General features: G+C 42.2%; 2 protein-coding genes across 4 annotated transcripts; both read left to right on the top strand.

Moving 5' to 3' along the window:
* The first annotated feature begins 2,964 nt into the window (after positions 1–2,964).
* On the top strand, positions 2,965–9,032 carry c2cd2l (c2cd2 like). 3 transcript variants are annotated; one of them, XM_028808518.2, is made up of 14 exons: positions 2,970–3,432; positions 3,887–3,982; positions 4,064–4,183; positions 4,282–4,392; positions 4,471–4,584; positions 4,968–5,067; positions 5,146–5,254; positions 5,352–5,419; positions 7,499–7,620; positions 7,718–7,871; positions 7,955–8,008; positions 8,087–8,220; positions 8,296–8,572; positions 8,651–9,032. In XM_028808518.2, exons 1-14 carry the CDS (start codon positions 3,151–3,153, stop codon positions 8,875–8,877), a joined length of 1,968 nt encoding a protein of 655 aa, XP_028664351.2. In that variant the 5' UTR covers positions 2,970–3,150; the 3' UTR covers positions 8,878–9,032. The 3 variants fall into 3 exon arrangements, with proteins under 3 accessions (XP_051787532.1, XP_028664350.2, XP_028664351.2); XM_051931572.1 differs by having other exon boundaries at positions 2,965–3,079; positions 7,955–8,220; XM_028808517.2 differs by having other exon boundaries at positions 2,968–3,432; positions 7,955–8,220.
* A 3,433-nt stretch (positions 9,033–12,465) lies between these two features.
* LOC114656910 (histone H2AX) lies at positions 12,466–14,740 on the top strand. The gene has a single exon (XM_028808516.2). The coding sequence runs from the start codon at positions 12,709–12,711 to the stop codon at positions 13,135–13,137; it is 429 nt and encodes a 142-aa protein (XP_028664349.1). The 5' UTR covers positions 12,466–12,708; the 3' UTR covers positions 13,138–14,740.
* The last annotated feature ends 9,194 nt before the right edge of the window (positions 14,741–23,934 follow it).

Raw genomic sequence — 23,934 nt, 5'->3', positions numbered from 1 at the left:
CTGGTGAGCCGCAGTTGCTACAGGTTTTCATTCCAACCCAATTGCTTAATTAGAAACCAATCATTGCCAATCTCAGACCTTATTTAATTTTATGGCTTGTTAGTCTGTGCAATGTAAAGGCTCTTATATTGTAGATTTTTTTCCTTTCCAAGGATATCATCCAAATGATTTGAAGCCTAAAACAGATCATTTTCAGTCTGTCACATTTTTCTATTAAGTGTTTTATTAAATCAAACAGTGCAGGATGAACACTCGCATATGTAATTGGAAAAAAGCTAGCTGGAGAACTGCTGGCTGCTTTGTCTTTTACGTCCTATTGCTAATAAGGAGCAATTAAAACACTGAATGCAGCAGTTTAAGATTGAAATAAGCAATTAAGGTTGGAGAACCTTAACAAGCGAGACCACTAAAATGAAGCATCAAAATGTCACTTAAGCAAAATGTGCTTCATCAGCAATAATTGAGTTCTCATTAAGAAACTGGGTTGGAACAAAAACCTGCACATACTGCGGCTCACCAGGACCGACATTGCCTACCCCTGTTCTAAGCACTCATCAGTTTGGAGAGAAACAGAAAACCATGGGAATGCAGTTTGTAATTTATCGTTCTATTCTAAGACAAACTGTTTACAAATTATGGGAAGTGAAAACCATCACGACTTTATCCTATTCGATTTGATGCAGTGGGCCTCATCGACAGTTGGAGCATCCACATTCATTCCAACATCACAGGCGGCTGCGCAGGACTTTGATCAGATGGCGGTGGTGCAAAATGCCATAACAGGAAAACCGGTAAAGAAGGCAGGGAAAAGTAGAGATTAATAAAGAAGAATATGATAATGCAGTACATACAGTGAGTACACAAAATCTTCGGACCCTTCACTTTCTCATATTTGGCTGTGCTGCAGCCTTGTGCTAAAATCATTTCAATTAATTATTTCTCCACATCAAGCAAAACTCAGTACCCTAGAATGACAAAGCAAAGAAAGGATATTAGAAATGTTTGCAAATGTGTTGAAAATAAAAAAACTAAAACATCTCATTGAAAAAAAATCAGTTTTTAATATATTTTTATTCTAACATCGATAATACCTATAAACAAAAAAGAGTAGCAAGATCTTTAAAATATGCAAGTTACTGAATATTGGCAGTTATTTACAAATGAAATTTCTCAAGTAAACAGATTTTACAAATACCAATTGTCTTTAACTTAAGTACAGAGTGAAAATGAAACTGGAACTCTATTTTAAAAATTCCAAAACAAGAAACATTATAAGACCATTTGGCTTTGTGAATGTAATAATTACTCATTATCAGAAAAATACTAATTACAAATAAATATATGCAATCTTAAAAGAAACAACAATTCACTCTTCTTAAAAGTCATGTCAATATTAAGAATTTTTGGAAAGACTACTGTGGATATTGTTTTTGAAAAAACAGATGTTATCTACAACCCCATTGAAAATAATACACTACTCTGTAATTAACATAACTATTATTTTGGCGCGGTGTTTGAAGACTTTAAAATGGATGTAAAAATGCATCTATGGACTATTTCAGATTGTAAAATTAGTAAAGCAATGAAGAATTTATCCTTATTTAAATAACTTTTTCATAAACCGTATTTCTTTTTATTCCGTACCCCTGGTTGTTTTTGTTTGAAGTTACGTGCTCTAGTGTTTTTAGTTGCTGTAAATGTTTAATAAAAAAAGTATTACCAGTTTTTGACAGATATCCTTTAAATCGAACTAAAACTATTATTTATATATATCTATACCAGGGGTAGGTAACGTCGGTCCTGGTGAGCCGCAGTGGCTACAGGTTTTCATTCCAACCCAATTGCTTAATTAGAAACCAATCATTGCCAATCTCAGACCTTATTTAATTTTATGGCTTGTTAGTCTGTGCAATGTAAGGCTCTTATATCGTAGATTTTTTTCCTTTCCAAGGATATCATCCAAATGATATGAAGCCTAAAACAGATCATTTTCAGTCTGTCACATTTTTCTATTAAGTGTTTTATTAAATCAAACAGTGCATGATGAACACACACAGATGTAATTGGAAAAAAGCTAGCTGGAGAACTGCTGGCTGCTTTGTCTTTTACATCTTATTGCTAATAAGGAGCAATTAAAACACTGAGTGCAGCAGTTTAAGATTGAAATAAGCAATTAAGGTTGGAGAACCTTAACAAGCGAGACCACTAAAATGAAGCATCAAAATGTCACTTAAGCAATATGTGCTTCATCAGCAATAATTGAGTTCTCGTTAAGGAACTGGGTTGGAACAAAAACCTGCACATACTGCGGCTCACCAGGACCGACGTTGCCTACCCCTGATCTATACACACACACACACACACACACACACAAGGTACCAAATAATAATAATACATTTTATTTATATAGCGCCTTTCCCATGCTCAAGGCGCTTCACAGTCTTAGAAAAAAACAGCAGGGTATATGTAACATTGGATACAAATGTTTTCCTGAATAGAACAATGAAACAGATAACAAAGCATTAAATAGAATAAAGGACAATAAACCAGAGTAAAATACTAAATTCAATACTAAAAGAAAAACCTAACAAATAATCTAATTTGTGATATAACAGACACACAAATTATCCTGAACACCTGGACAGAGAGGTAAACTTAAAGAAAGGGCAGAATGTTAAGATTAAGTTAAAAGCCTTCCTAAATAGAGGAGTTTAAAGTTGTTTTTTAAAAGAATTAACGGAGTCAGCTGATCTAATTAATTTTGGGATGTCATTCCAAAGTTTGGGTGCTATGGAACTGAAACGAAAAGTGTGGATAACAGGGAAGAGTGGCAGCAACATCCGTGCGCCAGCGTCCCCTCCACAAGTATTGCATTCGAATGTCGTTTGAATCGTAATGCGGACACACAAAAACATTTTTGACCCAAACGGCATTCCATACACACCTGTCGTGTTTAGAGCATGTGCAGTAGAGCCAAGCCTACCCGGTCCACGGTCGCGAGCTCTCGTGGACGCGCCTGCGCAGCGGCTATTGGGCCGGTGTGACGTCACCCGCGCATACTGGGAGCTGTGGTTGTGCGGTGGGTTCCCCACTACCGATGGGGGCCTGGCTGCGTGTAACGACGTTGCGACTTTCTCGCTCGCATCCACCATGGAGCTGCACGCCGGGATTTGGCCGCTCCTCATCGCGCTTTTCCTCGTATCTCTATTCACCCTGTTCACCTGGCTGCTCCGCTTTTCTGTCAGCATGTGGGGCCGCTGGGGCAGGCGGGGAGATTCCAATGGGCTGTGGGGGTCTGTGCTGCGAGCGGATGGGGAATCGCACCTTGCTCTAAGGGAGTTGCTCGTATCGCTTTTCTCCTTCAAGTCTTTCCGTGAGAACTGGCAGCGCACTTGGGTTCAAGCGCTCAATGAGCAGGCGTGTCGGATAGGGGTGAGTGTCTGGGGATGAGCCGCTGCATGGGAATGCATGTGCACCGGTCGTGCGTGTGTGGAGACTTGTATTGTTGGGACGTCCTTCCGGTAGATTTGACCCATTCAAAGATCCCAGTCGTGAGACCACCCTGCCGGCCCCTTAATTTGAGTCCACTCCCCAGAGCCCACTCATTAATAATCTTCCCGAATCCTTTTTCATACAGCCCACCTTCCGACCCCTCCCACTAATTCTAGTCCACGCCCCTTAGCCCACCCTGCTGTCTTTTTGCCCTGACTGCAGTTTCCCCTCCTTATTTTAGCAATTCCAGCCCATTGGCCCTTCCTGCCTGACATAAACCACTCCTTTGGCATGCATGCCTCTAAATCCCGCTAGTATTTGCATTTTGAAGGGGAGGGTGGTCTTGCATTTTCTTTTGTTACAGTCAGCATGACCTAATTATTTTATCTTTCAGAGTTCCATTCAGATCACTTTTGAGAACAGTCTGCAACTCCCGTCCACTGCTGCCATCAGCCAAGTGCTTTCCAGTGAGCAGTGTGGCCACAGCATGGTAAGTGTGGTGAATCCCATTTGCCTTTTCTTGTCCCCATAGAATTCACACTGATTTAACTCTCCCTCACTCCTCATTCAGGTGCTTCAGTGCCAGGTTGCAGTAGATGTGGTAACACTCACGGTGACAGTTACACAGCAATCACCGGCTGCTGTTTCTATGGATACTTATCTTGTTTCCATAGCACCACTGCAGGCTCAGGTATCCCAGCATCCTAGTGCTGGCTGGCTGTATGACCTTTTTTCAGTTTTCACTGGTGTTTTTGGGGGTGGCTTAATGGTCCCCTCTTGTTTTGACAGCTGCAAGTTTGTCTAGAGGAGACAATGGACGAGGGTCTATTAGTGTCATGGACATTCTCTGAACGCCCTCTTCTCTGTCTTACTGTCAAGCCATGCCTACTGCAGAGAGAGGTCAGTGATTACTAAGACTTGGTTTTCAGTTGAGCTATGGGAGCTTTCTACTGATTTGAGTAAACTTCCATTTGCCAGGGAAGTGATAATAAGGTGGACATGGATATTATCCGTGAGCTGGTGGAGGATACCATCATTAGCACTCAACCTGCAATGGTTATCAACCTAAGAGCCAGTGTGTCCACTTCCCTGGTAAGAGATGCTTGCTCGAGCTTCTAAAATTATGTACTAGATATTCTATCCTCATCATTCTGGGTCACTGACATCTCTTTTTAAAACCACATCCAGCTTCCTCGTGATGGCAGTCTTCTTCACCTCTGATATCTATCTCAACTTCAACTGCTTTCTGCTGGTGCTAACTTTGCTCACACCTTTTCAGCCCACCACAGTCTCTATCGCTTGTTCTTCCATGCTTATCCTACGTTTATGATCCATATCTGTCTTGCCATCACCTTGTCTGTTGTCTGTAGTGCTTGCCGTCTCCCATTTCCTCTTCCTTGGTGCAAGTCCACTTAAAGCACCTTTTAGTAGCAAATGCTGTCTGAGACTTTTTTCTGTGACTTTTCCTTTCACAGGACCAAAGGCTCCACTCTGAATGGGAAGGAAGACCAATCACAACTGCACTGCGCATTCAACAGCTGAGAGCCTGCAACATCTTTGGGATCAAAGACAGGGGTGAGTGCTATCAAAATTGAGAGTCACCTTTATCATGTGCCCCATGGCAGAGGCTTCATGTGTGCTGTATCCACATAGGCCAAAGAGAGCTGTGCTGCATTCTGGAGCTGGACCACCCTACCCAGCAGAGGAGCACAAGCTTCCAGCTGCCAACGCCAGATCTGGACTGGAACGAGGACTTCGCCCTGTAACAGGACGGGTGGGGCGGGGCGGGGTGGGGCAATGGGTGTCATTGTTTCTTTAAGCTTATCTGCTCATTCAGGCTTTGCCTTTTATGCTTTCAGGGTGGTGGGAGCCAAAACAAGTGAACTCAAGATCAGGCTGATGGAGCGCAGCATGCTGGGATCAGCGTGTAAGTCAATACACTATCTTGTGTCTGAAGTCTTAGTATGATCATTACATGATGCCAGGTCTCTAGTAGGCACATATCCTGGAGGGGATGGTCCTGCACTTGTAGCACACATTTCACTCCATGCTCTTTCTGCTTGTCTTCACCTCTTTGTACATGATTGTTAAATAATCCTGCCTACTAAACATTTGCTTAAATTGGATTTTAATTTCTTTGTGAAAGATCCATTAGTCTAATGTAAGGCAGTGTGGAGGAATTAAGTTCCTAACACAAGTAATAGAGACTCTGTGTATGTTGAGTTAACCACATAAAGGAACAGTGGAGTATATTGCCTTGTGGTGCTCTGCGTTAGGGGTCTGTGGCAGTGCAGTAAAAACAATGTGGCTTTGGCTTGTGGGTGTGGGTGCACACCGCTGCAAAGCTGTGCAGCTATGGAATTTTTTTTTTTTTTTTACGGAAAAGAAAGATTGAAAAGAGAAAGAGGAACATCAAGTGAGCATTCAAAAGAAGATGCGAGAACAGGAGGAGCAAAGTTGTCAGAGGACCACAGAGTGACAGTGCACCTTTAGGAGCCTTTGGGTGGTTTAGTGGCCGGAGCTGTTGTGCACTTAAAAGGAGCAGTAACTGCTAGAAGGCTTGACAAAGTAAAGGGTCCGGAGGGAAGGGAATTAAAAGGCATTGCTGTGTGCAAAGCCAAAGGTGGAGCTGAAGTAAAATGGCTCCCACCGTGTGTGCGAGTTGTCAAGTGTGCGTTGTGTCACCACTTCCCAATACAGACAAGATATTTCCTTGTTTTCATGGCACTGACTTTTAATGAAGATGTCTTGTTTTTAAAGAGATATTATTTATGAATTTTAACCTTCACAATGAGCACTGTTTTTATTTTGGATTATTTTACTTATTGGAGACTGCACTGCATGTTTGTGCACATTGCCTGATTTAAAAGGAATAAAATTACACTAAATACTATGGTGCTCCAGGCTTTGCTTGTTTGTGTCATCATTGCACCAGTTTATCCCAGTCATGGCTATCGATGACTTGGGAAATGGGTGATGTCAGGGCTGTGGGCAATCAAAGGCATTACATGCCTATATTATGGATGCTGTTCTGAAGCAGCATTTCCAAGTTTGTAACAGTCTGCCTCATGTAGCACACTGATGAGTAAGTTTAGGACACACACTTTCCACATCCTTTCAAGGCACAAGACTTGTAATTGCTCATACAGTATGTATATGTGCACCATCATCAGACTGCCATCCTAGAGGTTGCCAGGGTGCATATCCTGCTGTGATTAAGTGGCCCATGTAATGGATGGACTACACTTCTGTGGTGACTGTTCCTGGGTAAAAGGGCTGGGCAATTCCTAGTGCTTTGTGTTCATCAGTATCTACTTGAATAGTATATATATATATATATATATATATATATATATATATATATATATATATATATATAAGTCAGTGTATGTGTGTGTATGTATGTTTCAGCGTCACTTCCGAACGGCTGGAATGATTTTCATGAAACTTGGTACACGTTTCTCATTGGTCAACTAAAACTACTGTAGGGTGAAATCAACCCTAACCCACCCCCTTCTGGGTAGGGTGGGGGGAGATCTTGTTGTCTTGTATGCATGTCATCATCCAGTTGACACTCGGAATGACCACCAGAGGGCGAAATGGAGGTGACTGCCAGCATTCTTAATGTTTGAGCACCAGCATGGCCCTGTTGCTTTTGAAATTAAATGGAGTTGGCCAGTTCTGAGCATCAACTGGATGATAACATACATGCAGGACTGCAAGACAAGCACATTAGTGAGTGTTCATTGTTTGTTAATTTATTTTTATTTTTAAAGTTGAGTTTTTTTAATTATATTTTTCTCAAACAATTAAAGAAAACCCACTATTTCCCTCCCAGGCAATGGTGGGTATATCAGCTAGTACAATATAAGTAAAGGGGAGTGCCTCCCTTTGACCAAAGAACTTGCTGGATTTCTTATCCTCATGACTCACAAGAGGCTGGTTTGAATTCTGATGGAGGCATTTATAGCACACATCACTAATGAAAATGCCTTTTCCTTTCTAGACTTCTTGCCAGGCCTGGCTACCCTTGCGTTGGATCCCTCGAGCCAATGGCCAACGGGCCAACAAGTTGTATCTTTATATGCTGCACCTGGGGAGAGGATGCTGGGCACTGTGTCCCTGGAGGTGAGTGCAAAATATATATATATATATTGAAGAGTGTGTACCTAAAGTTGAAACCAGTAGCATCTAAGAAAGCTGGACTTTTTTTGTCTCCTCTCAGCTTCTATACGTGGACAATACAGAGCCACATGAGGTACAAACTGGCTCCTCTACTTGTAAAAAGGTGGAGCTGGACCGGACCATCATGCCCGACGGCACCATTGTTACCACAGTTACTACCATTCAGTCTCGGCCTAAACTGGACCCAAAGCTAGGTAAGACTAGAATTTGGTGGGGTTGGGGGCTACAGTGACACACTTACCTGCTTTGTACCAACTGACCACTTTTGTCATGACAGATTCACCCTCAAGGGTGGAAGTGACGGAAAACACCACTGTAACGTCAGAAAGCAGTAAGTACCACAGTAACCTGAGGGTGAACAGGAATGAATATACAAAAGGCCTTCTACTCATCTCATGTTTATCTGCAGGTGAAAGCCTGCAGTCCAGTTCCCTCGATCCTGTGTCTGAAACAGCGATCCGCCAGCTGACCGAGTCAGCCAGCAAGGTCAACAAGAAGACGCCCACCAAGAGGAGCACACTGATCATTTCTGGTGTATCCAAGGTAAGCCTTTTTACGTGGCATCCTTCTTTACACTGTCTTGTCAGCTATCCCTGTGTAAACTCTGCTACTCTGTAGGTGCCCATCATGGAAGAGGAAGCAGTACTTTCTATTGGTTGTGCTATGGCAATGGACAATACCCTGAAAGAAGAGCCTGGTGCATCCCCTGGAGCAAATAACCAACGCCATGAGTCCAGCAGAGAATCTCTGCATTTCAGCACTTCCCAGAGTGGCTTGCAGGAGCCAGATGAGACAACACCTTCTGACATTTCTGAGCGTCCATCTGTAGATGACATGGAGTCCGAGACAGGTTCAACTGGAGCTCTGGAGACACGCAGCCTGAAAGACCACAAAGGTATGCCCTGGACACAAGTTCTATTCAGTGTACTATATGTATGATTCCATTCTGTTAACCTTGCTGCCCTTTTTCTAGTGGGCTTCCTTCGGAGTGGCACAAAACTCCTGTTTCGGCGCAGGCATCGGCAAAAAGAGCCAGGGTACAGCCAGTCTCATGAGGATGTATCCAATGTAAGTGAAGGTGTGACTGGACGCAAAAAATCGGGTAGCTTCTCCCGCCGTCTCATCAAGCACTTCTCCTTCCGCTCCAAAACCAAGAGCAAGTCTAGTGCCAATGGGACTGCTGGCAGCAACGAAAACTAAGACACCCATCCAATATGGACTAAACTATGAAGAATTGATTCTTGTGGACCCTGGTCCCTGACAAGAATCACAGCTTCTCAGTTCTATTGTCCAACTGGAATAGTAGTAGTCTCCAGCTTCCATATTTTTCAGACTGGAATTGTGGTCTCCCAGTCCCTTTTTGCCAATTTGAGATAGCAACATGTCAGTTCTCTTCTATGATGTCACCTCTCAGTCTTACTTCTTGACTGGCATTGTTACATTCAAGTCTGATTTCCCAGAGTATAATCACATTTCCCAGTCTAATTACTGGAGCTAAACTTCCAATCCTACTCCTTGATTCCAATTGTTTTGCTGCTTGACTGGAACAGTGGTTCCTCAGTTTCCTTATTCACAATTATTAGTGGGAATCCCAATCTGTATTTCCCAACTGAAATCACATTTTTTAGTTTTCTCATTAGGCGCTTCACTTTCCAATTATTTTTCCTAAGTTGAGTAGCATTTCTCCGAACTGTTTCTCTCAGCTTTAGTGAAATTGCACCTTGACTGAAATGATGGCCTCTCAGTTCTCTGCTCCCCTTTTGGAGTGGTAGATTTCTTAATTCTTTATTGTCCACTTGGGTTTGTGGCCTCCTATTTCTTTGTTTAGTAATGGAAATGACCTTATCCCAGTTTTTTCACTTCCAAGTCCTTCTGAACAGAATCATGGCCTCCCAGTTTTAACTATCTAACTGGAATTGTGGCCTCCCAACACTTTTGCCCCTCTTAGTTTGCCCAAACCCCCCTCTGTTGCCTGACTAAAATCATGGCTTCTTTTCTTAACTTCCTAAAATTGTGGTTTCACTGGGCTTTATCTCCCAGCTTTCATCTTGGCTGGAAACATTACTTCCAGTTTCTAATTCTCTGACAGGATTTTTGGCCTTTCTCTTGGTTTACCCATTGTTGGAATTTTATTTTCCCCATTTCCCTTTACTAGCCTGCAAATCTCAGGTCAGTGTTACAAGGCTGGAATTAGGTTTCTCGGTTGTCTCACTAGGGTTCACTTCCTAGTTATGTTACTCAGTTAGAGTTTCTTATTCCCTACTTCATAAATTAGAGCAGAAATGTGCTCTCCTGCTCTGTGATTTGCTCCACTGAGCCTTGACCTGGCACTGCCGCAAATGTCTATACTGGTGGCATAAATTGTTAATGTTTTCACTTGTAACTTATTTAAATAAATTCCTAATGCAAAAAATTATTTAGCAATTGAAACTGTCTCTACAAACTGCAACCATGCCAGGCTCTTCTCTTCTTCAAGAAGTGCAGGGTTGTTTGTACAGAATAAATCAAAGAATGGAGCAAATTGGTCCTTGCCAAAGTCAGCAAGGGTTGGGTTGAACTGACTGTGACTCATATAAAAGACACTTGGCACTTGCTGGGCTGCTACCTGAGGCAAATGAAGTGGTAATGAGTTTGAGAAGGCACATATACCAAAGTTAAATGGGAGATGGTGGAAAAGGTGAAGGAAGGGACAGAGAAATATATCTGTGGGGTTGAGGCTGTATTCTGGGTGGCTCAGCTGTGAAACTTGGAAGGTGATGTCATACAGAATAATTTCTTTTTCTTCCTCTTCTATGTCAGCTTATGCTAATGCAAGGTTGTGGGAATTGGGACAGCGGATATCAAGAATGAATGGTTGAGCATTTGCATTCCAATTGCACCTTCTAAAGGGAAAAAACACTGCAAACATGGCGTTCTAGAAGATAGATAGATATGAAAAAATGTATTGGCAGAAGGGGCTTTAAGTTTTTGTTGCAGAAAGAGAAACTTATAAATGTAAACATGATAGTAAATGCAAGCATGACCAGAGGTTTTCACCTTCAGAAACATTTGAAAAGACACATGGGAAAACTTTAAACCCTCACACAAAGCAGCACAAAATAAACAGAACGAAAATTAAATTTCTCACAACGTAGAGGTTTTTTGGAGAATGGAAGTAAACGACTGAGGAAGTGGAGCATGGGGGTTTGTTTTGTACAATCTATGCCTGGCTTGAGTGAGTCCAAGCTTTCCTTCCACTGGTATATAATAATACTGTAATTCATTACATTTATATATAAATCTGTTCCTTCGAAGGCGTTCAGCATGAAAGGTGCTGTATTAGACATACAACTCAAATCAATCTTGTTTACTATCCGAATGCACTACCACCTACTGTGCACTTACATACCGCATCTGTACGAGCCTATACTGAAAATGAGATTCTTAAAACACTGATGAATGTGAAAAGTCAGATACTACACCAGCCATAAATTTGCATGTTTTTAAAGGGGGAAAAACACACGAAATGCTTAGAGTGACCCTAATCCAGCTCCATTTGACACAAATAGGTTAAAAGTAAATACCGGCTGTCCCCAAAAACGTAAACACACTTTGAATTATTATAAATAAGATATATTAAGATACATCAAAGTTGTATAATTCAAATTAAAGAAGACAAATGTGGAATCAGTTATCACAAGTGTTCGCACTGCTGGCTGCTCTGGCCCAGGCACTGCTGAAAACACCGACCAATGGATTCGCAAACATCACAAATCTTTTATTTTGGTATTTGGGCGCATTCTCTTTCATCGAATGTTTTCAATTTATCGATCATTGCGGTTTTGTGAAATAAATCTTATCTTGGACATGACCCTACTTATAAAAGAAGCCAATTACCATGAGATGTGGTGAACGCGAGGGCTACTTTTGTGCCCAATCCATGTGTTTGGCAGATTTTCGTCAATATAGGCCCTCACATCATGATGGTAGTAGGGGGTGCTCGATCCTGCAGAAATAAAACTGCCCGACATTCCCCAACTCCTCTCGAATGGGAGGCATGACGAATTCCTGCTTCACGTTCAAATAAACGGCATCAGCTGCAGTGTTGTCTTAAAACGCATTCCTATCTGGAATCTGCCATTAACGAAAGTTTAAAATGATCGATGAAATACTGAAAAGTGTTCTGAATATCGGTATTAAATATTTATCAGCCTCAAACAGTTTTTACTAACAATGTTGGAGGAGGTGAAATGTTTTTTTTCCCCCAAGTTTAACATCATACACCACCATTTTCAGTTATTATCACAGGAAGGTTTAATCTCAATAGAAACTGTGCGTGTAAATGAATAAGGCCTTTTGTTCAGTAGATGGCAGCAATAAATCACAGGAAGTGATATCAGCCTGCCATTCGAATGCAGAAGAAAGTTCTAGAAAGCCCGGGAAGGGTTTCTGAGACGATCCTGTTTAACGTGCCTGTTAGCTGCAAAATTGCAGCTTGGTAGCTTAAAAGCAACACGTGCCCTGGCTCTGATAATGCACAGACATCATTAAAAGAATCACTATGAAATATATGGCAATTATTATTCATTACTGGAGCAGTATGATCTTTTTCTTTTGGCTTCTTCGACTACCATTTATCATTAACGATAAAGGGCATAACTAAAAAGACAAAATAATCTGTTCACCTGACACACGACACCGGCAAAGACAAGGACTGAAGCTGCAGGCCAACCGGGAAACCACCGATTTCCCAGCTCACTTTTTTGAATTCTGGCGGGAGGTTGATTGACAGGTTAATTGTTCGTTTAAAAAAGGACCGCCTTTACCGCGTGAAATCTCACCATTTGATTGGTTAACTTTTCCTTTCATGATTATGCAAAATACGAGAACTGAATGCGGAAATGTATCCTGGCCAATGGAATTCAGAACACGCGAGAAGTAGCCAATAGCTTTGAAGGATGAATCGTGCAGTGGGTGGTATAAAATCTTGTCTCTACGTTAGTAAGCTTCAGTTTGCTCTCATTTTTTGAGAAGGGAAGTGATCGATTAGAAATGTCTGGAAGAGGAAAGACCGGTGGTAAAGCCAGGGCTAAGGCCAAGACTCGTTCATCTCGAGCTGGTCTTCAGTTTCCTGTTGGCCGTGTGCATAGACTTTTGAGGAAGGGGAATTACGCCGAACGTGTTGGTGCTGGGGCTCCTGTCTATTTAGCAGCTGTTCTTGAGTATCTGACTGCTGAAATTCTTGAGCTCGCTGGTAATGCGGCCCGGGACAATAAGAAGACTCGTATCATCCCTCGCCATTTGCAGCTTGCTGTTCGTAATGATGAAGAGCTGAATAAGCTGTTGGGCGGTGTCACCATTGCTCAGGGTGGAGTGCTGCCTAATATTCAGGCTGTTCTGTTGCCTAAGAAGAGTGGCCAGGGTACCGTCAGTACCAGCAAGTCGGGCAAGAAGAGCTCCCAGCAATCGCAGGAGTACTAAACTCCCTTCCTTACCTCTTGTATATCCCAAAGGCCCTTTTAAGGGCCACCAAATCCTGTCAAAGAGCTATTCTGTTAATGCAAGAATGATGTACGTATAGTATTTAAAAATTTCGTACCGTATGGAATCGTTTTAGTAGATAATCACGTTGTTTGGTTTTTGTTAAAGGAACAAGTGTACCTTTGTCTTTAGTCCTAAATACTTTATAAATGGGTCTTTTGCTTTTAATTCTCTGATGCACGTAGAGGACTTGTACTCGCGTCTCTGCCTTTTTAAGCACCGATAAGTAATTTTAACATTGAGCTCTTAGTGTCTGTGCAATACATGCATTAATTTTTCGCGTATGGGATCGGTGCGATTTAAGATTTAATATCGCACACTCTAATCCAGGTATATTAAGATGGTTAACTTTTTTTTCAACTCGCGGTAAGAATTCTGGAAAGGCCTGTCTATTACTAAACCGCGTGTATGTTTTGATTGGCGTTAAGTTGGGGGATGGGGTGAGCGACAGGTAGGCGATCGGTCTTGGTATTTTTGTTAACCGCCCCATGATTTCATGACTGACTTTGGGTAAATTCAAACTTATCTACTTTAGCCAAGGCGGCTTATCAGATTTGAGATGTGATTTTTTTTTTCCTCTCAGGTGAAACCCGCACTCCGAGTAAAGTGATTTTATACGCACTTTTACCCCGCGATTAACTCTCAATTTGCTCTGGGCTACACCCGAATGCAGCTACAAAAGGAACCGCAACTCGAGGGGGAAAATCTGTCCAATGTCCTGCTGATTTGCTTTGTTAAAGTTTAAACTATATTTTTAGTGGGTTTTGATTTCTCTAGGGTGAGAATGTTGGATGTTTATTATAATCCAGTTTCGCTTGGCTTTATTCGGGGAGTAATTTTTAGATAAATATATAATCTATTGTATTGAGATATATATCTATATATATATATATATATATATATATATATATATATATATATATATTAGTGTTGATGGCACTTCTCGCTAAACTTGGAGCAGACCTCAATCAATTGTAGTTATGAATTTTAGCCACTAGAGGGCCGCATTGCCCTAACTTGGTCTATACCAAGCGTTTTCTGTATGCGCTTTTGCCAATTTCTTGGCCAGTATCCGTTCGACTGTGCGCAAAACCGATCAGTACTGGATGCAGTGTTTATCCCAGCGTAGGGCACGCTCAACCCCTACCTACCGTGGGTCTAAGTGTTCAGTTTAACAAACGTTTTTTTACGACATGGCTCAAAACCGAGATGCACAAGCCTAACATCTACGTAGTCCCGTTGCTTGGGGGATTTGCAGTTTTACTAAAACTGCAATAGATTGGTGAGGGTTCATGTTCAATCACTATGTAAGTTAAATATTGGTTTATTTAGACTGTTTTAATTGAGCACTTCCAACATGGGGTAATGTGCTATGCAAATATAATTTTTACTTGGGTTTGTACAAATTGTAGTATTTGAATATTTAATACTCGGCAGTGATGCTGTGCCTCTCATCTGGGTATATTTGTGTGTAAATGGATGAATTATACCTAATGTGAAATTACTAGTAGTTGCATTAAAATTCTAAACTTAATTTTTTTAATCCACTGTCTGGGAAGTGTAATTTTGTGAGGTCAAGCCAACAAAGGTGGAACATTTATATACTGCATTTCATCCTTGAGCAAAGTATGACTGCTGGAATTCAGAATGGAAAACAATGGAGAAGCTCTTAATTTTCTTGGAGCCCAACTATTAGAAGGATATTAAATTTATTGGAAGGATTCTGGTTTCAAACCCCAGTGTTGGCACAGACTGAGAAGTATCTTTCTCACATTTTTCCTAAAACAATTCTCAATTGTAATTGAAGTCTAAATTTTTCCCAGCGATGGACTGGTACTTCTGTTTTGGTTCCTACCTAATCATAAATTTTGTAGTGATGGGCATGAGTCCCTTTAATTCTATAAGTGGGTTAAATAAATGGATCTCCCTGTAGCTCTTGAAGAACACTGCTGGCTTTTTAGTCTTGCTGCCTTGGTGGCGTTGAGGTTTCAATTTTGCAAACCCCGGAGTCCAGCAGGATTTTTCACAGGCCCATTTTTAAGGAGGTGGCATTATTAAACCAATTAAATATGGACCAGTCTTTAAAAAATGTATATCCCCCTAATCCAGGGAATGGGATCACAATGGGGGGGGGGGGGGGGGACTGGATCTCATGCTTTCATTGTATAGCAGTGATTGCCATGGAAAAGGAGGGGTTCTTTATCTCCATATTGTTGGGGCTGTTAATGTCATTTACTGTTGATGGTCATGGAGGGAGGTGGGAGATTTGCATGTTTATATTGTACCCTTACCTGAAGGGATGCTTTACTATTGCTGATTGGCATTTAATTTTTAAAGTCTCTAAGGCAGGCATTTCAAACTCATATCATAGATGGCTGTTCTAGGTTTTCATTTCAGCCTCTTTTCACATTATGGCTGCAGCAGTAACTGCCTGCTAACACACTAATCTTGATATATGAACTCACATTGAGTCTGAGATGAACAGCTTACTTGTTCTCACTTCCCTCATAAAACATTTGTTTGGGTGGTTCTCCCAGAAAATTATGGACATGTCTGGATTGAGAAGTTATTGAATTAATGTTTCAAAACCACGAGTTGACCTCTAAAATTTAGTTGAAATGAACATTGGTCTTTGAGGAACTGAAATTAAAATGAGTGCAGGGTCAGCCATTGTACAGAAAGGGGCCATTTTCAGGTGAAGAACCCTTGCTCAAGGGCCCAATGTAGTAGGATCCCTTTTGGCAGTAATGGGATTTGAACTGACCTCTCAGCACCACACTAGTTTGAATGGAGTGGAACAGCCCATCCTGCCACCAACCCAGAACCTGAGTTTTCCCTGCAAGTTGGAGGAGCTGGGTGCAGGTTAACGTCATACCTGTGATGGAGCAACTTCAGGTCAAGGGCCTAACGGAGTGGAATTGCGTCTGGCATTTGCAGGGTTCTAACGGGCAACCTTCCAATTACCAGCACAGATCCTTGGCCTCTGCGCCAGCACTCTGCCTGTGTGTCCACATAGCCTATGTAAATTTTTGTAGCTTTAATAAAACAAGTTTTGTGATTTCTGGATCAACACCAAAACACTAATTGGGGAAAGAGCAGCTGGATTAATTAAAGCAGGAGACCACATAAAACAGGGGTGTCCAACTCCAGTCCTGGTGGGTTGCAGTGGCTGCAGGTTTCCATTCTTACCTTATTAACTAGTGAGCCGTGTAATTTGCAGATTAATTTGGTTTGCCTTCATTTTAATAGTCGTGCCTCAGACCCCTTAGTTTCTTTTTCCTTAATGAGCAGCCAAACAATAGGACACAAAACAAGCTAACCTGAAAATAAAGGTGAAAGGTCTCTGTCATGTTGGTCTGCTCAGGTCACCAAAACCTCTTGATGGTGGTCTTAGAAAACAGAACAAGAGCAGCAACAAGTTATAATATTCAACAAGGGCTTTAATTACCAGCGAGAATTGGCTTCTCATTAAGAAACTGGTTGGCATGAAATTGGCTGGAGTTTGATGTTCCAGTTTAGCTGGTTATGTCGGCTCGTCTTGCATCTCATTTCTGTTTGGCTGCCATTTAACAAAGAAACGAGTCGGAGGACTGAATCCTTAAAACAGGGCTATTAAAATGAAGGGAAAAGGAGTTAATTAGCAATGGAAACTGTTCGCTGATAAGGGTCAGAATGAAAACCACTACAGCCCACCAGTAAGAGTTTTATACCCCTGACTTAAAAGCAGATGCTGTCTGAGATGAATAACAAAGTGCACCTCCAGGACTAAACCTGAGAACCACTGACTTGCACAATATGATAGCTGGTCACATACTGCACCATTACTCATTTGTTTCCATATTTCTGGAAACATTTTCTTTCAATATGAGCACTAGCTGGTGATGTCACTCCAAAACTGCAAAACACTGTGATGAGTAATGGGAGCTAACGCCTTTATATTAAGTGCCCAGGGCAGTCTTATTGCATAGGCATGCTGGGCAATTGTCTGGGGGCCTCACAAGTATAGGGGCCCACGTTTTTTCTGATGCTTATGTATGGTTCTGTTTTGTTATCAAAATGAGGGCCCCAGTGCTCTACTTTGCCCGGGTGCCTATGATGTTGTTGCCCTGCTAGTGCCTCAGCTACTTTGGTCCATCTACTAGTCTGCTATAGATAGTGGATATGTAGTAGTGATTTCTCATAGATGTGAAAGTCACTATATAACACAAATGGGTAAAAGGCACTATATAATAGATAGATGTGAAAGGTGCTATATAATAGATATAGTGACTTTCACATCTATCTGTAACAGATATAAGTAGAGGTGAAAGGTGCTATATAATGTATTTTTTTACTGTCTTTAAACTTTCTTTTACCATTTTCTTTTTGATTCCCCCTTTTCTGTAATGTTTGCTCCCTTAATTGTATCCAGATACTGATTATTAGTGACAAGCAGTGCAGACCCAGGGTGCAAATGTCACTTAGTGCTAAAGTTCGCAGTGTAGAGGCCCCTTCCCACCAGCCAACCCCTGCCCCCCCCCCTTCCCCCATGCCTCCTGTCCCCCAGCTGGCCAAAATCTCCAATGACCTGCTGATGGCTGCCGACTGTGTTTGTGCTCCTTGATCTGAGCTTCTGCCTTTGACACAGTCGCTCTCAATATCACATGCATGCTTGCTACATTCCAATATAAAAATTAAGCAAACACATTTTGTAATTTCTAAATTGGTGTAAGAAAAGGCAGAAATTGAGAAACGGCAGCTGACTTCATGAAGGCAGAAGTCAGTTAAAGGCGGAAGGTGGTTGGGATGAACACCTGCAGTTATGGTGGTCCACAGGACTGTACTTGAGCTCTGCAGATTTAAGCCTTTTCTTACTACCACGCAAATAAACTTGGCATTGAAGTAGTGCAGTGGTCCTCAAACTCAGTCCCAGGACCCCATATGGCTGCACGGTTTTATTCCAGGAAATCATTTGAACTTCCACTGATCTCATTTATTTAGCTGGGATTGTTTCTCTTCTAATCGCCATTCAGAAAAGCAAAGCAGTGTAATTTGTATGTTTATAAGATCAGGTCAGGTTGGGGGGCATGCACTGGTACAGCATGTTGCCACATCCACAATATGATGAAAAAGCTCTGTTTCCTGTTTGGCAACCCCCCATGCAAACACGCGGTCCAGTCCCACCCTCTGGAAATGACCCTTCTATCTTTATATGGGTATCCCCCTGGTCTGGTGCAGCTACTCAAGTCCCCAATAATGAGGATCCTATGAGGAGACTGACCTTCTGGGACTCACACCACATGGCCATAGTGTCATAACTGATGCTAATGTGCCTCATTCAGGACTCCATGAGCAACACAAAGTCCAACCAGTGGTACCCAAGGATTCTCTGAAGAGACACACATGAAGGAGTCTAGTCTCAGGTCACTGGATAGCGTCCATGTCTCACAACTATATGGCAAAAGAAGAAGCACCAGGATTTCCTGACTCCAATTCCCATGTACCCTTGAGGGTGTTAAAACTGGGATGCCTCAGGATAACCACTGCCACCTGTCATAGTGGGGATGGAGCTCCCACCCAGTCCATCCATTATATGCCTCTGGCTGGGCAAGAAGTTGCTCCCTCAACCAGCCAGCGTGCCTGTCTGCCCTCCATGCTACTTACAGTACATACGGTGGATGGCATGGTGGGACAGTGGTTGTGCTGCTGCCTCACACTAAGGAGACCAGGGTTCTCATCCTGGTTTTTCCCTGCATGGAGTTTGCACGTTCTCCCCATGTCTGCGTGGGCTTCCTTCCACTGCCCAAAGACACGCAGGTTAGGTGAATTAGGCCCTAGTGTGTGTGTGTGTTGTGTGTGTGTGTTCACCCTGTGATGGTTTTGTGCCCTGTCTAGGCTTGTAGCTGCCTTATGCCCTATGCTAGCTGGGACAGGCTCTGCCAACCCACTCACAACCCTAGTCTGGATTAGGCGTGTTAGGAAAGACACGACAGACCTAAGGTTGGGTCACAGCCTTCTGCAAAAGTAAGAATTCAAGGATCCATCCCACTTTGCTGATGGTAGTATAGCAGTTGGGAAAACATTTTCTAATTGCACATTAGGCCATCCATATCATCTCTAAGCACCACTGCTGACTATGTGTATCCCCTTATGGTTGCAGTCCACCCTTTTTTTTTGCCAGTGTCTCAAAGCTTATATCATCTAAAGCTGGTTCCATGAACACGACTTTAACTTCAGTTTCTTTCAGTGACCTACTTGGTTCGCAGATATCCATCCAGTACAGCATGGGATGAGGTGAACCTGCAGTTTGACAGTTTAATGGTGTGATGGACAAAAATCTGCCGAAACCGTGTGGTGCTGTCATGTCAGCATGGGCTCCAAATCCTCAAGGAATGTTTCTTCCATCTTGTTGATTCCATCCATCGATTTAAGAATGTGAGCCGTTTCCGGGACCAAAAGTACACTCTTTAAAACTCAAGGTGCCAGAGCGGCTCTTCAGAGTGATGCCATAAGTGGAGAATGGATGGACTTTTGTTTTATCCTATACAGCTTTTGTTTTTGCCTCTTTCTAAAACACACAAAAACAAAGGCATGATCATCGGGCCTGGAGACCCTGGAGGTTTTCATAGGCGGCTGCTTTCGTGTTTACTTTAAGCGCAGCTGTTTCCGTCGCCGTTAAACGACCCCGATGCCACCTGCCGTGTGCGGCTCTGGTGGGCCATGCGGCTCCTCTTTGTGCTTCCGAGTGTTTTAGATGAGATAAGCGAGCTGTACGGCTGGCTTCATGCCACCAGCAGCCCAGTGAGAGAGCCCCAATCCCCCCCCCTAAATACAGGAACGTCAATCCATCGATATTGCCAAGATGTCAGGCCATGTTCAGTAAAACACAAAGAAGCCTGTGCCGCAACATTCAGAGGGGACCAGATGGTGTAGTAAAAATATATTTACCTAAAAATACGGACCCCATCAACCTTGAGGAACGAAGGAGCAAAGGAACATTTTGACAGTTAAACAAAAGTACCATCTGATGCCTGGAAAGGCCTTCTATTTCCTACACCATCATGGAGCTGAATGTCTGAAAAAAGTAACACTGCATAGCAGGTGGGTCATAGAAGGGGGGCTCATCCTATAATGTAACCCAAAATCATTAACTGCAAAACCTTCCACAGTTGCAAAACCAATCCACTCACTCCTAAGATGCCAGATTATAGCCGAGTCTACGGACGGCAGAACTATTTATGACATGCAATGTCAGAAGAAACTGCACAGGGAGAACATGCAAAGTCCACAGACAAGGGAAGAACTGAACGGGGCTCAGAAACAGTCCTTGCTGCCCCCCCACATAACCAGTAATATATTTTTCTTATCATGACCATAAACAATTAGTCAATAAGGATGACATGGCCCACCATTTTGACCATAAAGTGATCGAGGTGTTGACAATTGGGAGTCCATTTTGTTACTGAAGAGTGAAAACAGGACCGTTTCCAAAACTAGAGGAGGTTGGGAGCCATGCGCTGATTTTTTTACACCACTCGACGAACTCCACCCAGACCCATACCCCCAGGATTGGGACCAGAGTGCAGCGGGTGACACCTCACCTCACTGTTACCACTGGAACAGTGGGAGTTTTTTGACGGTGGCTGGAGTGCCAATCCTGCCAACAACCCCAAAGATTTCCCTGTAAATTGGATGACCTGCTTGCAGGACTGGATGCAGATTAACGTCATCTCCAGGACGAAGCAATTGCAGGTTAAGGGCCCAGCGGAGTGGAGTCACTTCTGACGTTTATTGGATTTTAACCAGCAGCTTGCTGATTGCCGGTGCAGATCCCTTGTTTCAGGGCCAGCACTCTGCTCTGCACAAGGTTTTGCTTGAATTGTGAAACACGTTACTGGTTCCATACAATAATAATAAAAATAATAATGCATTTTATTTATATATGAGGGATGTTCAAGAAGTTTCCACACTTTTATATTTTCGTTGGAAACGGTGAAGGCAGGAGTAGTAGTAATTGGGCATTAAAATCTTTGTATGATGCTGGGAAAATTGCATCGCAAAGGAAGGTGACTATGAAGAAAAGTGATGTCATTTGTTTTTGAAATTCTTAATAAACAGAGTTTAAAAAAGTTGGGGATACTTTTTGAACGTCCCTCGTATATCAACTTTATACAGCTTATGACAACTGAGGGTTTGTAAGGAACCTGAATCTCGGAATTCTACGCTGCTTTAAGGTGGAGCTGGGATTGCAAGGTTGGTCGAGTCTGAAGACCTGGAGGTGCGCTTCTCAGTTGGCTTTGGCGGTCCAAAGTTTCCATACACTTGGGTGAATTCTTTAGAAGTCTCTTTCTAAGCCCTCTACATATTTTACAGTAACAAACTATACACTTGGCATGTCAGTTAAGACATCGGCTCTGTGCAGGGCTAAAGTCATTATCTAACGTGTTCACAGACCACCGTGTATTTCACTTTTTATTGACTGTATCACAATTCCAGTGGGTCACAAGTTGACATCCACTTTGTTCATATTTGATAGCTTTTCATTTAAATTGTTTAACTTGAGCCAAACATTTCTGGTCTCCTTCCTCATTCTTACAAGAAGTTGCTGGAATTTTGACCTATCACTCCAGACAGAACTGGTGTAACCGGGACAGATCTGTAGGCCTCCTCACTCACACACGCTTTTTCAGTTCAATCCGACTGAGGTCAGGGCTTTGTGATGGCCGCTCCAGTACCTTGACTTTGTTGTCCTTAAGCCATTTTGACACCATTTTGGAGGGCTTCTCTTGGTCCTTGTCCATTTGGAAGACCCATTTGTGACTGAGCTTCAGCTTCCTTGCTGAGCTCTTGAGATGTTGCTCCAGTATATCGTCATCATTTCCCTTCCTTGTGATGCCATCTGTTTTGTGAAGCCCCCCAAACATGATGCTCCCACCCCAATGCTTGACAGTTGCACTGGTGTTCTTTGGCTTGCAAGCCTCACTCTTTTTTCTCCAAACATAGTGATGGTCATTATGGCCAAACAGTTCAACCTTGGATTCATCAGACCAGAGGACAGTTTTTCTTGGCTCTATGTAGGGCAGAAACTCAGTTGCATCTTAATGTGAATTTAAAACCAGCATTTTAAGAACTTTTTCATGAGCCTGAAAGTGAAATTTTAGAGACAGATAGATCCATAGCACAAAACCCCACTTGCCATTTTTACCTAAAATTTAGCATTTTTTTAAAACCCAGTCTCCATTTTGGAGTTGGTCCTAAGCCCTTATAAATGGCTAGGGTTGGCACAGTAAAAGTCACACGGAAACCTACAAAACATCGACCTCACATAGGAATGGGAAAGTAGAAGAAGAAGAAGTCCATGGTGTAAACCTGGATGTACAATAGGATTTCCAGAATAGAGTGAATGAAAACTGGGAATTCAGTGTTGTTTCTATATGAAATTTTGGTAGAATTTCACAGTGGAAATGTATCAGCCTGGAGCCAGCTGTTCACATTTAGTGATTTCTGAGTTAGTTAACTTGTAATCTGGTAGTCAATTCAAGATCTGAAAGTAGAATCTGGAGATTAGAACTTCAAAGTGTGGGTCTACAGACATGACATCCGTCGGTTTTAGGGATTAATACATAGCTAGAAAATGAAAATGTGGGTATGCTACACATTTGCATACAGGATCTTAAGAGATACTTGTAGAACTCTTACTGAGTTCTACTGAATTCATTCATTTGGCAGCACCGCCCTCTGCAGGGCTGCTTAGTGCATTGCACACCGCGTTGCCAGTGTTTTACTATCATAACGTATTTACTGTACTTGTATAAAAAGGGGGCTGAGCAGTGAGCCTGATTGGAGCTGGCAGGTTCTCTCCGTATCTGAAAGAGTTTCGTCCCACAGTCCAAAGAAACGCAGGATAAGGTGAAATGTCGTGTTCGGTGTATGTGCGTGTTCGACCTGTGCGAAGTTTTTCCTGCCTTGCGTCCTATGCTAGCTTAGACAGACTCCAGAACTCCGCCCAAAAAACAGCCCAGGTGTGAATCAAAGCAGGTTAGAAAATGACGAAACTTCTAAAAGGCAAGGCTTTCAAAATCTGCGCATGCGCTACACTACCAGTACAGCATACGCGTGAGATGGAAACTTCACGCCAGATAATGTTTTGTCACAATAAACGTGCCTTATTTATTATATTCATTATATATCGTTTTCAGATCTAATTTTTCGCTTCTTTAACAAAAATAGTTTTATCAGCGTAAATGCTATCGTATCAACCTCATAATTTAAGAGAAAACATCAGAACACCGGATCAGACTTCGGGTCCGCGTGACCCTGAATTGGATTAATCGGATTTGACAATGTTACGTATTTATTGTGTTCAATTTTGGATCATATGTTGTACAGGAAAATACACCCTAAACAGTAAACCAATAGGTGTCCCCAGCAAAAAATTATTACATCTTGCCTGAAGAAGGGGCCTGAGTTGCCTTGAAAGGTTGCATATTGTAATCTTTTAGTTAGTCAATAAAAAGGTGTCATTTTGCTTGACTTTTCTTTAGAAAAATTTGAAATTGTGCAGGTCACATCAACCGACCCCAGGGGTTCACCCCCTAATCATTAGGGTCTAATGAGATACGAGAGGTCAAAGTTTCTCCTTTTCACAAAACTTTAAACAAAACCGGTAACATTGGCACACAGAGTGCAGTGGTTTTATGTTATTTTGAAGTCGCTGATCACGATTATTATAATATTTTTGATATTCTTTATCTGTGT

This window comes from Erpetoichthys calabaricus, chromosome 9 (genome assembly GCF_900747795.2).
Source record: "Erpetoichthys calabaricus chromosome 9, fErpCal1.3, whole genome shotgun sequence".
NCBI classification, from domain to species: Eukaryota; Metazoa; Chordata; class Cladistia; order Polypteriformes; family Polypteridae; genus Erpetoichthys; species Erpetoichthys calabaricus.
The sequence above is the reverse complement of the archived record's forward strand: the minus strand, read 5'-3'. Positions and strand labels throughout refer to the sequence as shown.